At 29.9% G+C, this 17,836-nt stretch overlaps 1 protein-coding gene and 1 long non-coding RNA gene across 2 annotated transcripts; both read right to left on the bottom strand.

Moving 5' to 3' along the window:
* Positions 1–1,856: 1,856 nt before the first annotated feature.
* LOC126552067 (uncharacterized) lies at positions 1,857–3,200 on the bottom strand. The gene is made up of 2 exons (XR_007605923.1): positions 2,274–3,200; positions 1,857–2,205 (listed from the first exon to the last, which is right to left on the bottom strand). It is a non-coding gene; the product is annotated as an uncharacterized LOC126552067 (long non-coding RNA).
* A 214-nt stretch (positions 3,201–3,414) lies between these two features.
* Positions 3,415–17,328, bottom strand: LOC114124767 (protein PFC0760c-like). Its single transcript, XM_050207597.1, has 5 exons — positions 16,836–17,328; positions 15,955–16,056; positions 13,769–15,648; positions 12,250–12,392; positions 3,415–3,979 (listed from the first exon to the last, which is right to left on the bottom strand). Exons 1-5 carry the CDS (start codon positions 17,084–17,086, stop codon positions 3,755–3,757), a joined length of 2,601 nt encoding a protein of 866 aa, XP_050063554.1. The 5' UTR covers positions 17,087–17,328; the 3' UTR covers positions 3,415–3,754.
* Positions 17,329–17,836: the final 508 nt, after the last annotated feature.

The raw sequence follows: 17,836 nt of genomic DNA, 5'->3' as shown, positions 1-17,836 counted from the left end.
TGTACCGCCTGCCGCGTGGTGCTCTCTTTTTTGGTACAGAATCTACCACAGACTATATCTTTGCTCCACACTGAGGTTGAACGGGCCGGGAGCATATAAAGATAATACGCTCGCCCGGTCACCAAAATACTTCATGGCGCTGCACACCGACCGACCTGCGTATGTGTGTGTATGTGTGTATAGCAACTCAAAGGAAGTGGACGGGTTCGCCGAGCAAAACCAGAGAGTGCTAGTGTGAGATGGTGTGTGTAGGTGTGTACATTTGTGTGTGTGTGTGTACTTAAAACTAGGGACACGGGTAACTAAGAATAAATGGTAACACAGTAGAAATTTGGTAAAGATACACAGTATAATACAATAATAATAAACTACGGCCCTTTTGGCCCAACAGGTAAAAGAATATATAATTTAAAATGCTAGTTTAGCACAGCCGATAATAATAATAAGAGTAATATCAAGAATAATTAAATTAAAATAACAATATAAAATAACTCACAGATCGTCGGTGCTCGGCTGGCCAGCTGCTACCTATACTATAATAAATTCACACACACAGACACAAAATAATTCAAATAATACACGGAAAATAAATAAATAAATAAATAAATGAGTATGGCGATTCGCGCCTACAAGAAAATAATAATAATGTGGCGATTAGCGCCTGCAATATAATATTAATTCAAAAACGACGATTAGCGCCTATATAAAATCATACAATAATAAAAGTGGCAATTCGTGCCTGCACAATATAAAATAATATAACAGGTGTGGCGATTCGCGCCTACAATATGTATATAATAAAATAAGTGACGATTCGCGTCTACAAGACTATAATATATAATAAAAAAAATGTGGCGATTTGCGCACACACGACTTAATTAACTTTACAATAAAAATATGCACACGGCGGCGATTAGCGCACGTAATTTGCAGTTGTCGACGCTGGAGAAAGAACTAACATAATTATAATATTATATCGACGACGCGGGCGGACGGGAAGACATAATAATGCGGCTGATTGCGCTTCTTCGCGCGTAATCTTAATATTATATAACTCACACAACAATTAAAACACAAATTTAAACAATAATATAAATGAACAGTAGTATGTGTGTGCGTGCGTGTGTGTGATCGGCCGGTGACAAATATAGGCCGTTGACCTATAGGTATAATAAGGTGGCTAGGTAGGTGGCTGAAGTGGTGTGGGCACCCACAGCTATATAGCAGTTATTACTAATGATATAAAAGTTGATCTAGGCGCTAGCAGAGGTAATACCTTTTATCGAAGAAAAGAATATTTATCTAGACGTAATTTTAAATATAAGTAAGAAAAAAGAAAAGAAAAATATATAAACTAAGAAATAACTTTAAAAGAAAAAATACAATTTAAAAAGAAAAAATTCACAATTTGATATGATATAGAAGGAATACAATAAGAACTTAAGTGTATAATAACAATCTACTTAGTACAAAACTATTAATTAGTAATTGAATGGGTGTATAGAATTTTTAATTAAAAGTAAGCTATTTAATAAATGTTTTTCAGTATAACTTCTTATAAATATTTTAAGTGTATTTAAATTATAAAAAATTAAACTTAAACCAAGTCCCCAGGATAGAATTATTACACTGACTGGTGTGGAGGAGCTTGCTCTAACTCTGAGGAATCATGTCTGCCAAAACTCTATTTTGGACCTCCTTTATATGCTCGGTGTCACGACCGTTGTTCTAGTATTTCTACGAAAAGTTATTTCGCCGTCGTCGCCATTGACTTAAGCCTAACGCCTAAAATTACTTTAATAGTTTTGATTTTGAGTATCGAGGCCAATGGTAATTTTAAAAACCACGATATGCAATTTTTCTAATGTAGTACCTTCATGTATTATATTTAGTATACAAGATATCAGATCACTTAGCATTATATTTTGCTAACGACATGAAAATATATTTGGAAATAAAATCAGCTGAAGACTGTTTGTGTTTACAAAATAATGTTAATTCTTTCTATAGGTGATGTAAAACTTTAGACTTAAGACTTAATCTTGCTAAAAATCGAGTTATGTTCTTCTCCCGGTCTCGTAATTCAATTGTATGGACATATAAACTCTCCGGTACTAACATCGAACGCATCTTTGTATAGTAGACATGGGCTTCAAATTATCAAGTACTTAACCACAATCCGAGTGAACACATTTCAATGATTTTCTGTAAATAATTTAAAATTTTAGATTTTATTATGCGATTTTCTAAAGATCTTAAAGTTTATAGATCACTTAAATCCTTTATTATGCTCTAGTTCGACCCATCTTAAAATATTGATCGGTAATCTGGAATCCTTATACGGCCACTAATTTAAATAAACTTAAACGTTTACAATTTTTGAGCTTTATTGGCTTCTCTTTAGGTGTTCCTCATGAACCGCACGATTTCTCTCCTATCGCTGAAGTACTTGGGCAGTTGGGCTTCATTACTTTGCTGAACGTAGAAGTATGCTTAGTTCTAAGTTCTTCAATGATCTTCTATTCAACAAAATTGATTCTTTCACCTTACTATCCTCGGTAAATTTTAAAATTCCTTCTCGTTTTACACGTTTTAATATAACTTTCCATGTTTCCAGAGTCACCATAAATTATCAACAATACCTACAAACCACTTGTAGGATAATGGGGTTGGTTAATAATTAATAAATTATAATTAAAAAAATGAACCGTACTGGTTCCAACGTATAATATATTATTGTGAAATAAAAAAGAAACACTATGCGTAACGTTAGGTAATAGGTTGTAACGCATTTACAGAAATCAATAAAAACAATAATTATTATCAATTATTGATTATAAAATAAAATACACTATCGCTAGGCACAGTACGTGGCGCACATTAACCCTAATTCTCACACACACTGGGAGTCGGGGGACTTTCTGCCGAATATAAGGTATAATAAAGATTAAAGAGGCTGTATTAGTGAATTCCTTTTTTGCGACGACGCACAAAACATACCTAAGTATCAATGTTGTCTTACACAATATTGTTTAAATACAAAATATTCAAGGATTGATTACAATATGATATATAGGTTTAAATAGTGCAAGTGTACCAATCCGAGCTTAATTACGTTTATTATATGTTTAAAAATGTTTTTATTTTAACAACTACAATCTAACTACAGTATAGTAAAGAAAATAATATCTTATACCAAAATAAACAATAAAATATTATCATCAGTAACATTACTATGAAAATTATATTAAATGTAAGACACTAATTAATATTGCATTCTATTTTATTTAATATTTATATACAATTTATGATGATTTTATAATGACAAAAAAAAAACATAAGTATAATTTGGTATGAACCTACCTGCATTTTTTTTTTAAAAATTAAAGTATTGTGTAATACTTTTATCTGTAGATGGTAAAATATATGCCTAAAATAGTTTTACGGGAGGGATTTAACTTCATTCTATGATTACAAGGATTAATTACTAAAATATTATTTAAACTTATAATAAACTTACATAATACCTATGTGATAATATTATTATAATAATTGTAATACAGTGAAATTTCTATTTAACGAAGTTTCATTGGAAACAAAAAATAATTCGAAAGTGTAGGTACCAGGGAAATGTACCTATTATGGGTTGGTATTATGCGATTAACTTAAAATAATTTAATTATCCAAGAAATTTAATCGAATTCCCATTTTATATGTATAAATATGATTTTATAAAAATTAAATTTCCAACTATTCAATACTTCAATTTAATTAACGTATTAACTACTAATTTGGACTTATCTAATGAACACATGGTACATTGATGATCTCTATTTTTGCATAATGGCAATACTGTCTTGCGAACACTGTAATTGCTGCCATTTTTTTTACAAATGTTATAGGTAACTCCCGTATGTTGATCACAAACTTCTGGACGTGTTGATACTTTATTTCTAAAATTATCCGCTAATTTCCGCGCCTAAAATTAGTTCAAGCAATTGATATCAAAAACTTACATAATACTATCAATACTATATTCAAAGTAGATCCATCTATGAAAGAGTATATCTATACCTTTTCTCAATCATATAGAAATTAGAACTTAATACATAATACACTAAATTTCTCGGTAGATTAGTCCGAGGTATAAACCGTAAGCATTACATTCTCAATATGTACAAAAGTACAATAATTGATACCTACTTATTAAAATTGATATAGAATATTTAAGAGTAACATGGAAGGGTTCTTAGTAAGATCAATGTAAGGATTCCCTGCTACCACAAGTTAAAATTGTTTTTTTTAATATATCAATAATTATACTTTAACTAATTGAAAAAATATATAAGTTAAGTGCATGTATCAGTTTTTTTTCGAAGAATTAAATTAAATTGAATGTGGATGTAATTTAAATGTTTTTTTACTTCAATACGTAATAAAATATCTGTGTGTGTGTGTGTGTAATTAACATTTAAGAATGAGTAAAACCATAATAAAATGTACTTCAAGTTACCATTGGAAGAAGAACAAAAGTGATAAGTCATTGTTACTTAATGAAAACCATATGTTACGGAATTTGATTTTTACAAATAAAATTTAATTAATTAAACATGATGAAATTGTGCATTTCAAGAAAAGTTATCTAGTAAATTAAATGAAACCCATTTTTTAACACTTAGTGAAGCATTAAAATATGTCATTAAGTGGATCTTTTTATGAAATTGATCATGACTAAACGTTAGCCCCGTTGCGAGAGCGGTGTATCAGCTATTGTAAGTTTAGTTAGCTTTGTTGAGCAGCACTTAGGCAGTGTAAGAGGTTTCGGAATCGTTTATGTATGGAATTTTTCTAATAATAATATATACGTGAATAGACGTATAATTCTTGACTTATCTTTCCTGTATAAGCTTTTGAATGGCAATGTAGACTGTCCAGATTTTTTAAGCCGTTTAACCTTCTATGCTCCCACTTTTAACACTCGCTCGACAAACACCTTTCGTTTAAGCATACAATTTACAAACTATACAAATAACATTCCCTGCAATAGATTAATGCAAGCTGTTAATAAATTTAAAATTGATATGTTCAGCTCACCAAATCTTGACTCATTCAAATCGTATTGTAATTATTTAATTCTTAATACTTAAAAATGTCTATTTCAATAATTATTGTACATTCGTTATTATTTTTAACCAATTTCCTTAGATATATTTAGTTATATACTTATATGTCTATGATTATTACTATTAATACTACTATTATTATTATTACTACTATTGTTATTATTATTATTATCATTATTATTTTTGTATCCTTTGTTAAATATTATTATAATGATTGTAATGCTATTGTCTATTGTAACAGGGCCTTGCCCGTTTAATACTTCATAAATAAATAAATAAATTTGTCTTATGTTATACAATTGTTAGTTCTAAGTTTAATCATAAAATAAATTTTAAAGTTTTTTTTTATTTGAAAAAAAGAAAAACAGAAATAGGAGTATTTACAATCTGTATTCAAATAATTACATTTTAGAATATTACGTACAAGGTGTGATGACGTGGCAGAAGAAGGTTTTCAATGATAATACTTCAATAATTATTCTTTATTTTTGTTTTTATGTTGGCTATTTATGAAAGTAAAGGACGTGACTGGTTTCGTTTAGAACGGTGAGGGGTTTTGTCGAGGATAGAGGCAGAGGAAAGATTAGAAATTAATGGATTAGGGTGGTTCTGTGTATGCGTTAAAGTTTGAATAATAAATGCGGGCAAGAGTTAGTATAGTGCAGATACTAAGGTCATTATGTAAGCTAAGGTTACTAACATACCATAGAGTTTTTATTATTAGCCTTAAACTGATTGATTGAAATTCTTGAAAAATATTGAGGTTAGACATTTTGGCAGATTCCCAAAGTTGTATACCATAAGTTATAGTCGGGCGAGTAATTTGTTCATGAGAGTGATATTAGATCTGAGAAGATGTCTACGTTTATGTAACTTGAAGTTTAAGGATTTTGTTTTGATTTTTATGTGTGTTGCTATGTTATTGCCTTATGTCGAGATAAGCACCAAAATATTTGACTGAGTCTACCTTATGAATTATTTTTTCATTGAGGATTACTAGGAATGTCATTGATGCGAAGAGGCAAATAAGTTTTTGTGTGATCATAGCCTTGGCAGTGAAAGTATTGAACTGCCTAGTGGTTCATGTGAGGCTTTTCCATTTTTATTTATGAGTGACAGAGTTAGTGACAGAGATTTTGAAAATGTCTTTGTTGTTGATGTAATGGTTTTACGCCAATGAAGAAAAGCAAAAGAGGAAGTTTGGTATTTCGTTGTAATATATTGATTATGTTCCTTGGATTATGGCTGAGATAGATAAATTATTTTTTTATGTCAATAAAAGAAGCTGTGTGGTTAAAGTTTCTAATTATAAGGGAAGCACTGCTATAGGAAAACGGGAAAGACGATCACAACGTAGCCGAAGCTATAACTGAGGTCAATATTTTGTTGATTTGGAAACTAAAATCGGGACAGTAAGTGGACAAAATCAGGCTTCCCAGGTGCTTTTTCCATAAGACTATGGATCACGTAAAGGTAGGATGGACTAGCTGTCGTTTTTGACATCGACACTCGGAAACCACGAGGTGCTTTCAATACCACGGGTTTGGTTATAAATTGTTCAACTGCATGGTCCTCGACCTCAAAGAAGAATGAGTCTCAATGGGCACAAGTTGAAAGAATGCAATTCCAAGGACACTAAGTGCATGGCATGTGACCGAGCCGATCACCCGTTGGTGCCAAAAAGGTTTGGGCCTGGCTTAATCTAGGGGTGAGACTTCTTCAATAATAGACGTCAAGTTTTCTAGAGGCGTCGAGATGACAGACTGGAGCGTATTCGATGAAATCAATCTCAGGGACCATGCGTGCTCGTATGTATCGTTTGCAATCGAACCGCAATCCACCGCTCAAAGATTTGAAAACACCAAGGCAACAGATCACACAAGCTGGATTCGAAAGCAAATCAACTTCGACGCTTTCTATGATTTTTTCAATACGTAACTAATCACAGCGGTGCACGAAGCTCCAACCATCGACTTGGCTCTTAGATTTCTTGAGGCCCTGAAAAACTACATTTACAATGCTTGCGACTTGTGTCAATGCCGCATTGTACTAAAGGCTCTTTGGGAAAACAGCCGATGTACTGGTGGTCGGACCACATATCTGAACTCCGGGCTAATTCCATCGTTCCACGTAGGATTTACCATTCGAGTCTCAGAAGGCACGGAGCTGGAGATTAGCAAGCAATCAGAGACAACTTCACAGCAGCCAACTGGTGCCTTCGCCTAGAGAACAGGCTCAGGCCAGAGAACGGGCTTAGAGGGACCTATATGCCCAGGTCGACGCCGACTCATTAGAAAAGCCTTAAAAACTGGTAATGAAGTAATTCGAGGATAGCCCACTGGACTGAATCTAAGAGCAGTTGATAGGTGATAGTGGATTACCTGTTCCCCCTCGCCCCGTTAAGAATTGGAACGAAATGCCATCACCAATAGTGTGAAACCTTTTCAAAGCTTTTAACCCGGAAACCGATGAGCTAGCATTCACAAGGGTTATCCCAGAATTCTTGGGTGGGTAACTCGCCAAGCTATCAACGGGCAAGATTTGTAACTCCCTCGAGGATCTCTAACGAAATCTTTATAAGAGTCGTCAAATCTCGCTCTACAGTCTCGTTGAGAACGTACAATGACTGCCCCAGATTGCTGACTTATCCACCGGTCTGGAAGACAGGCCGGTCTTCATATATAAAGGGCCGGGCAAGACGATCGACTCCCTTTTGAGTTTTTGCCCTATAAGTCTCCTCGACACCCCGGGTAGACTGCTGGAGCGATTTCTCTTGCAGAGCTTGGAGGCCTATTTCGACGACCATGGTGGATTATGGCGTGTTTCAAATTAGTACGTCTTTCGTATGGGTATTTCCACGGATTTAGAGGAAGTGGTTAAGATCACAGCACAGGCAGCTCAAGAGAATTGGAGACAAAAGTGGCTCTGCATTATAGTCACCTTGTACGTCAAAAACACCTTTAAATCGCGGCAATGGTCAGTAATCGATGAGGAACTCAAAGCAAAAAGTATTCCGGAGTACTTGGTGTCAGTGATACCATTGGAAGAAGAGACTCCTCAGTTCGACAGTAGAGAGTTAGTCCTTTTGTGGGCTAATGCTGTTTACTATTCTGCAAAAGATAGAACGAACTTTCCTAGGCTCTATGATCCACTGCCATGCGGGTCATACGGGCCTACAGGACGGTCTCAGTTGTAGCGAACTTAATAGTCATATCGCCTGTCGAAAGGGTCAGAATCAATCCAAAATATCCGAAGTCCTCCAACCGGGCGAATGACGTCGCACCAAGGCTAGGATAAAAATCATGGAGATCAAAACTACATACTCAGAATAACAACTAAGATGGAGCCTTTCCGCCAAGACCCGCTGGGTGCTTGAGAATCTGAGAACTTTAAGTGACTCTAATGCGGTGGACATACTGTTGGCATAAAAGACCAACCAACAGGAATTAACCTATATTATTGTATATGTAATCCATGTTTTTTGTAAGGGTAAGGGTGTGTAACTCCACCAACTTGACCACATCCACTGTCATCCACAATTAACTGTACATTCTCCCGCTCCTCCGGAGGCTACATATACCTACACATTAGCGATCGCTAAGGAAGGTATATTTTGTGGGCTGACCGTCGACAATAAGTATGTGGCTAACAGGATGTTTGTTTCTGTATGTGAATTGTATAATTTTATTTATTTTAATAAACGATATTGTATGGGACTAAATAGTGTGCAAACAGTTCAGCCTTCATGTGGTGGTTCAAAAAAATAAAAAAGGGTTTCTAATTACAGCTCTGAATAATTATTTTTCTTTTAATTAGTAAGTGTGGTAGTCTGCGTTATTAGACGATTGGCGGTTCAATACGATTAGACTGTACTAGTGGAAAGTTTGATGCCATTAGTCGAACTTTTACTTGAAAAATGTTCATCTTTTTTTTATTTACTTAATTTGTGTAGGTACAGAAGGATTCAATGTCGTTTATTGTACAAATAAATATCAGTAGGTAGTAGTAGTTTGTTAAAAGTTAACAAAATGGATACTCTCAAATTCGATTTTGTGAAATATTTTTCATCAAATTACGACCCATGTGGTGAAACAAAATATTTATTTTTTATTTTAGATATTGAATAAATTTGTATATATTTTTATTTTAATAATCTAGCAATTTATGGATTTTTATTATTATTAGTAATAACATAATATATAGTTTAAGATGTTTAAGTAGTAGATGTTTTAATTATTTTAGTTTAATATTTTGTTTGTTCAGAAAATTGCTTGAATATTTTTAACAACGATTATTACATTTATTTTTTACCTTTAAACTTGTCAACTCCACTTATTTATACATAACTGCACTTTGCTTTATTTTTCTATAATATTATAATTAGGTATATATTGTAACCATAGAATTTACAATGAACTGAAACATGTACACTAAAATGATAAGTACCTATATATTTGTACTATAAGTAATTTTTTATCAATAGTACAGTTACCAAAATAAAATTAGAAACATTAAAAATAAATCTAAAATTACTTACTATCACCTAATTTGATACCTAACCTAACCTTTATTCAATAAATAATTATATATTCTAAATAATTTAAAATAATATTTATAATAAAATCTAAATATTTCGTTTTACTAGGTGCATGTTCATTTGATAATAAAAATTAAACGATATTAAATTCAAGTATCTATTTCAAAATCCTCTTAATGACATTTTTAAATATTTCCATAAGTTGAAAAAATGATTGTCATTTAATGAACTGGAGATAAAATTTCATGAAATGCAAAATCATATCAAGTGGATACAACATATGAATACGACTTAGTTTATCAAAACCAACTTATTTATAAGTAAATCATAAAAATATGTTTTTATTATTAATTATCTTAAAATGTAGATATTATATGAATAGAAAGTGTAGATATTAAGAATGCAATACAAATAGGTACCCAAAATTTAATCTCAATTCCTCCTTTTCTCTATAGTGAGTGATAAAATTCGTTTCTGAGTAATACAATATTAGGTAGGTATATACCTTGTATCTATTAATGTACTGCTTGTTATGTGTAGGGTATTTAGTTCTATAAAAATCATATACAGAGTGATTCTTTTATCAAACAATAATATATATATATAATAATATTATAATAATAAAGTATTGACTTTTTTCAAAGTTTAAGATCCATACCATCCTAGAATTGTAGAACTGTTTCATATTTTTACCCTTATATTTATTAAGTAGACCACTATCAACTTTTAATTTTCAAATGATAACCTATATACTTAAAATTTCATAAATTAATAAGGCTGTTTTAGATTCTGAACGGAATGATGAATGTATTGATTTTACAATGATGTGTTTTTTTTGTTTTTTGTTTTTTTTTGTGTGTGTGTATACCATAACTAGTCGAAATAATACTGAAGTTTCAAATTTCAGAGGTGGTTTCTGATGAAAAAATGAATAATATGCTAGGTGCATTATAGAAGTCAAAAGTTAACATTTTCCGACAGTTTAAAAAAATCGAAAAAAAAGGTGATGGAAAAACGGAAATTTTTACTGAAAACCAGTTTTCGACCAAATTGATTTTTTTATACGGTTGTAATTCAAAAACTAATCACTGTAAATACTTGAAATATTCACCAAATGTTAATATTAGTATTATTTATATATACAGTTCAATTTTCAATATATTTCAAATTTATAGTTCTGATAAAAAAATATTGGATGGCCAACAATTTTAAAATTTAATACAAAGTACCTTATCAGTGGCGCAACCAGGGGGCTGGACCCAGTCACTTTGATTTTTCTTTGAAAAATGTCTATATTCGCACTTATTTAATATTTAAAATAATAATACTAATTAAATAATATATTGTTAATATAAACATATATTGTATATAAAAATTAAGATGGATTATTTTGTTAACCAATTCATTATTAATTATTATTTATTTACTTGAAGGAAAACTTATGGAAAACTTAGTGTTGCATTTTCAATCCTTAGTTATAAACACAAAAATTTTTATGATTTTTCAACTACAAAATTACTTGTAAGTTTTCGTGATTTTGACATATATCGTAAAAATTTGATCTATAAACGTTTATAAAAAAAATTGTGACTAACGATTTTTGATTTTTTTTAACTACAATAAGAAAAACTCCTAAGGAAACTTGTATTAAATTTTCAATTTTTTTGGTCATCCAAAATATATTTATCAAAAATTTCAGTGGTCTATAAATAGCTCAAAAAAAAAAAATTTTTTGAAAATTTAGCCATGCATTAATAACGATAATATAAACATGTGGTGAAAATTTTAAGGATTTACAGTGATTAGTTTTTGAGATACAACTATATAAAAAAATCGATTTGGTCGAAAACTGGTTTTGGGTAAAAAATTCCCGTTTTTCCGTCACTTTTTTTTTTGTTTTCTCGATTTTTTTGAAAACTATTGGAAACCTAACCAATGATATTCACTTTGTCATCGGAAACCACTCCCAAAGTTGGAAATTGAAGTATTATTTTGACCAGTTATGCTGTACATAGACACAAAAACAAACAAAAAAAATACACACATCATTGTAAAATCAATACATTCATCACTTCGTTCAGAATCTAAAAATCTATACTTTTTGAAATAATGAGTGTTGTTTGATAAAAAAAATCACTCTGTATAATTTATACAGGTAGATTATTTTATTATGAACAACTCATCACTTCCTAAACTATTAAAAGATTAGTAAATATTTCTTTTATCAAATTTACAGTGGAAATAAAACAAGCTTTTTTTAAATAAATATGTATCATCATTATAATTTTACTTTTTTGAATGACAATAAATTTTTTTATTTTATATTCTGAAGTAAAATATTTTTTGTTATATTTTGATACATTATAATAATATTGATATTTGGACGAGCAGTTTTTGAATATTTAAAATTGAGTGAAGTGGAGTGGTAAGGGGTATTAATAGTGGTAACTATTCGAATTTCGATTATTGTGTATCAAAATATTACGAAAAATATTCTGTTTCAGAATATAAAATCAAAATGCATGGTGTCATTCAAGTTGATAAAAAAATTACCTTGTATGCATATTTAATGTATCTATATATACGTACATAACCATCTGTGCATTTTTGAAAACAATTTCGTTTATATTCGTCTCCTCTTGATTCGATAACTTTGCTATTCACGTGTTTATCACTCCAGCCAGCCGATGAATTATCCAAAAATATGTGTGCAAGATCGTCCAAAATACGAGCTATTTACAAACCAGTATACAAGTATTATATAATATTATAATATTATGATTTTATTCAATAAGTACATGTCAATTATTATTTAATTTTAAATAAAAGTTTTGTTACAATACCTACTAGAGGAATATAGAGGCAGTTTTACCTATTACATTTTTTTTTTCATATGGCGGCCTATCACATTTTGAAGTCAAACAGGCGATCCCTTGGGTTTACCCCCAAAAATAAGAGTTTAACACTGATACTATTTTTCGTAAGATCGTGCTGTACCTACTTTAACAAACATTGATATCATATTGATAATCATTTTGGCACAAATTTTATACCTACTATCATTAATTGCATTAAGTGAATTAGTCTGTACAGGCACACCGCCTACTACTATACCATACCTACTGTGTTTTTATTTTTATTTTTAAGTCTTTTACATTATATTAAATTATACTCAGGTTTTCCTATTCTTTTGAATTTCTAAATTTTAAAATGTGTATTTATTTGTAATTTTGTAAAGCGTATTTCATTAAAAACAGTTTTATAAAAAATTTTAACCATTATTGTTTTCATTTCACTCACTAACCTTCACTGTAACACTAATAATTAGTACTAAAATATTGTTGTTGTTCACATGTCATGATAGTCAATGAGCAAGTTTTTACTAGCAAAATTAGCCTAACTGAACAAATAGGTTGGTTTAAATACCGGTAAGTATAATTTATTATGTGATGAAAATATTTATCAGTAGGTACATTGAAAAGATTAATGTGTTTAAAATGATATATTATATTATATTATTACCTAGGTATAAAATACTTTTAAAAAGTATTTGGAATAAATACTCGAATAATTGTTCAAAATAGTATACAGAATATGTATTTGAATACTTATATTATAAATTGACAGCTTTCCGAATTAAATATTTAAAACATTGACTTTAAATACTTTTGGGAATTAATATTTGTTGAAGTGCAGCGGGATCTAACGGAAAAGAATATCGCTGTTAGACTCCTATTTTTCGGCATCAATGGCCGATAGTTTGACTTTAATGCTGTTACATGCCAGTGATAGGTAACACCACCTCTATATTGCTCTATGGTTACAATAGGTATGGAAAAAATATGTTGAGTACAAAAGGTACGAATGTAGGTATATTGCTGTCCTATGGTGGTAGGGCAGCATATTTTATGCAGTAGATTACTGGTTGATAACAAACTGGCATTTAATTATATTCTTCTTATTAATTTAATTTAAATTTTATAAAATTGTTTATTCTAGTAAAAAATATTGATTATTATTGTTATAAAATTAATGAACTTAAATGTTTAATCAATTCTTATTTATTAATTTAGCAATTGTAGATAAGTAATAAAAATAAAAATATTACACTCGAATTCTTCTCCATCCTCGTGCATAATCTTATTATGACGAGTGTTATCATCGTCAAAGCCATTATCAAAATCTGTATTGACATCACTGTAATGATCATCATCAATATCTATCGAATTGCTGTCATTATATTTTAATATTTCTTCGTCTCTTAATAGGTTAGTATCATGTTTTTCTCCTGACAAATATTCAATCACCCGCATAGTATGTCCACTATAATCCGTTACATTCATCATTCTGTCATCTTCATTTGGATCATTATAATAGCTATCTGTTGATCTATTTGATATCGCATCTGTTGGTTCACCACCATGTTCTGATAAAAGTTTACTACCGCCGTCATAATGTGACTTGGCACGATCATCCACTGCTGTAATTTCTTGACCATTGTCATTACTTTCATCATGATTCATGTTGATCATCTCGTGAGTATTTTTTGTATCTGTCGCTGGTCTAAGAGATTCTGCATCGTCATTATAAAAATGGTTTTCCTTATTCTCATTGTTGTCAGATTCGAATGTATTTTCATTATCTAGCTGTTTCGCTGATTTCATTAATTTTTCATTACCTTTTATCGGTCCATAGTTACCATCTTCCCCGTTTATATCCATGTTCTGACCATTTGTGTTACTATGACTTTTACCTTCAGGAGTGTTATTTTCACTTTTTATTTTCGTTTCATTCACATTTTTACCAGCTGATCGTTTAAAAAGAACAGAATTTGATAATATTTTATTGTTTTCAATTTTTTTTTTTGAGTCATTCACTGCACCAATTATTGACTTTGATTTTAAACCTTTTTTAAATTTTTTGTTTATTTTTTTTTTTTTTGTAGCTTTATTGGGATTTTGCAGAGATAATCCATCTTTTACTATAGTTTTTGAAATTGTACTTTTTTTGTATTTATGGTTGTTTTCACTCTCAGAGTTATTCAACTTATTTTTTATTGTATTTTTACCGACTGGACGCCTTACGAGTACAGAATCCGATAATATTTCATGATTTTCAATAATTTTCTCTAAATCATTCACTGTGTCAATAATTGACTTGGATTTCAAACCTTTTTTCGATTTTTTATTTGTTTTTGTTCTAATTTTAGCTTTATTAGAATTTTGCGAAGACAAATTATCTTTAACAGTGCGTTTTGTAAACTTACCAACTTTTGATTTTTTATTAATTTCAACTTTTTTTGGTGTTTTTATTTTAAATCTATTTGTTTTATTTTGATTTGTTTGATTGGTTTTTAAATGTTTTGTTTCAATATCAAGTTTTTGGTTATCAATTTCGTTAATTGTTTTCTCTTGAACATCTGTTTGATACGCATAATCCGTACTTAGATTTTGATTATTATTCATTTTGTTCATTTTTTTAAACTGACCTTTTTTTGATTTTTGGTTAGTTGTAACATTTTTTATGGTTTTTAATTCAAGCCTATGTGTTTTATTTTTATCTACTTTATTGTTTTTTGAATATTTTGTTTCAATACCAAGTCTTTGGTTCACTATGCCATTCATAGTGTTTCCGTTTTTTAAGTCTTTATTAGTAGTGTCTTTACTGCAAATGTCATTTATGGGTTTTTCTAGCCATGGAGATAGCATATTTGCTACAAATATTTGAACCCCTTGTAGAAAATTATCTGGTGAGTTTAATAATACGTATTCGTTGGTAATATCATTTATCTTTTTTAGTATCACTTGTGTCATTTTTTGTTTTTTTGATATACGACCGCTACAAAGTACTTGGACCATATAATTGAAAATCAAAGATGATAACTTTCTGAAAAAATCACCCTTCCAATTGATTGAGTTACATTCTGGGTTCAAATTTCTCAAAAAACGACATAACTCTGTTTGTGTGTTTCTGTAGATGGACCATTTCCTATGTATAATAGGTAGATTAATATATAAAAATACATTTGCGTAAGCTAAACTTGTGTACTTTATATGTTATAGTAGTGGCGTAAATAATGAAATATGACTGAATATCGAGTTAATATGCGGGAGATTTTTGCCGGTTTAATATTATAAAAAATCAACATTTTTGAAATATTGAGTTTCGACTAAATTGGAAAAGGGACATTTTTGTTTTTGCAACAGTGCTAAAATAGTATATTTACGTCACTGTGTCCAAGAATAATATATTATTATAATTTAAAAAGTAGACTTTATTATATTTTATACTTACGGGTCAGAAAAGTTCACTCTTGAGAGTAATATTTTTGTTAATATTATCCTAGTGGCTGGAGTTAAACTATATTCTCCATGTTGTAGAAATTGTTTTACAAAACTATTTACAAAAAAGCTTTTTTGTATTACAACAATAATATCTAAAGCTTATGTCCTGTCTAGATTTATTGAAAAACATCGAACGAGTCCCTTAAATACATTCAAATATTGAATACAATTCTATATAAATTCTATATGAAACATTTATAAGCAATTTACAAACCTACATTTTTTTTTGAAAAAGAAAAAAATATTCTACTACAAAAATTTTTATAAAAAATTTGTGATATTGAACTAGGTAGTAGGTACCTACTTGAAATATTTGAAAAATGTATTCATTTTCTAAAATGCTACTTGTGTTTATTTAATTATTTTATCTCAATATCCATTAGCCTTTTCTTATCATTAATACATTTATATCTTTTTTAAAAATTAAAATAATGTACAGAAATATCTTTTAACTTATTTCATTGCAATAAGTAATGAGGAATGAGCATCAGCATTTTTAAAAAATATACACATCAGTTAACTTAGATAGCTACCTACCTAGTTAGGAACGCCTTAATTAAATTTTTAGTATATATATATAAAAAATCTTTTGCTCCGAGTTTCCAGAAAAAGTATATAACTACATTTAAGTTTTAAATTCAACAAATAGTTTTTATAGTAATATATATTTCAAAATTGTTTGCTTGCACCCTTTAAACCACATAAAAATAAGAATTTCAATGAATGCTAATTATTTAAGCAGAAATTAGTGCTTATTCGTGAGAATATTTAAAAAATCATTCTGAATAGGTTATTTAGTTAGGTACCTAATAATTTTAAAGTTGTACTCACAGCGGCCACATCGTCGTATTTACGTCAAAGAATGATGTTTTTCCGCTTTCACGACGGCGGCCATTTAAAGTGGATCTACCTTTTTTCCGACATTTTTCCATTATGAAACTCAACCCGTGTGTCCCGGTCCATGAGTGCCCTCTTGGCGTTGACAGTAATGCCGTATGTTGGGTTTGAGACAGACAGTTCCGGTTAACTGTGACAATGCCAGTTCGCCTTATTTTTTTCATCATGTCTTCATTGTCACACATTTGTCGTTCTCGTAATTTAATGTTTATTTTTTTCAATTATTATACCTAGTCTATTCACAAAGTCGTTATGACAATATAATTATTATGTTAACTGAATATGTAGCTGACAAGTAATGTTTGTTGTTATATATTTCTATCTTTTTGCAGTGTATAGGTTTTACAAGTGAAATTTTCAAATTTAATTATACTTAAAATTATATTTTTCATCTTTTATTGATATATATTTACGATATGAACTGTTATTATTATTATATGACCTACTACTGTAACCTGGGTGATAAATGTATAAGCACGAAATTCGGAGTAAAAACCCATAAATGCTTCCTGATGGTTGTTATTAGTTTATTTAGTTTTGTCCGAGGAATCAATTATTCTATATTAAATGTTTTAATACTAAGTGCTTATCTGATTATGACACGGTTTGTCTAAAACTTTTATTATATTTTATACTTACGGGTCAGAAAAGTTCACTCTTGAGAGTAATATTTTTGTTGATATTATCCTAGTGGCTGGAGTTAAACTATATTCTCCATGTTGTAGAAATTGTTTTACAAAACTATTTACAAAAAAGCTTTTTTGTATTACAACAATAATATCTAAAGCTTATGTCCTGTCTAACTTTTATTATTATGTTATTAAATCGGAATTAGGTTTTCATAACTATAATTATTTTTATCGGTATGATCGTAACTCAAAAACAAGTAACTGTTCTAGAAGCGACGGTATTTTATTATCTGTAAATAGGTAATA

The sequence above is a fragment of the Aphis gossypii genome, chromosome X (genome assembly GCF_020184175.1).
Source record: "Aphis gossypii isolate Hap1 chromosome X, ASM2018417v2, whole genome shotgun sequence".
Classification (NCBI taxonomy): Eukaryota; Metazoa; Arthropoda; class Insecta; order Hemiptera; family Aphididae; genus Aphis; species Aphis gossypii.
The sequence above is the reverse complement of the archived record's forward strand: the minus strand, read 5'-3'. Positions and strand labels throughout refer to the sequence as shown.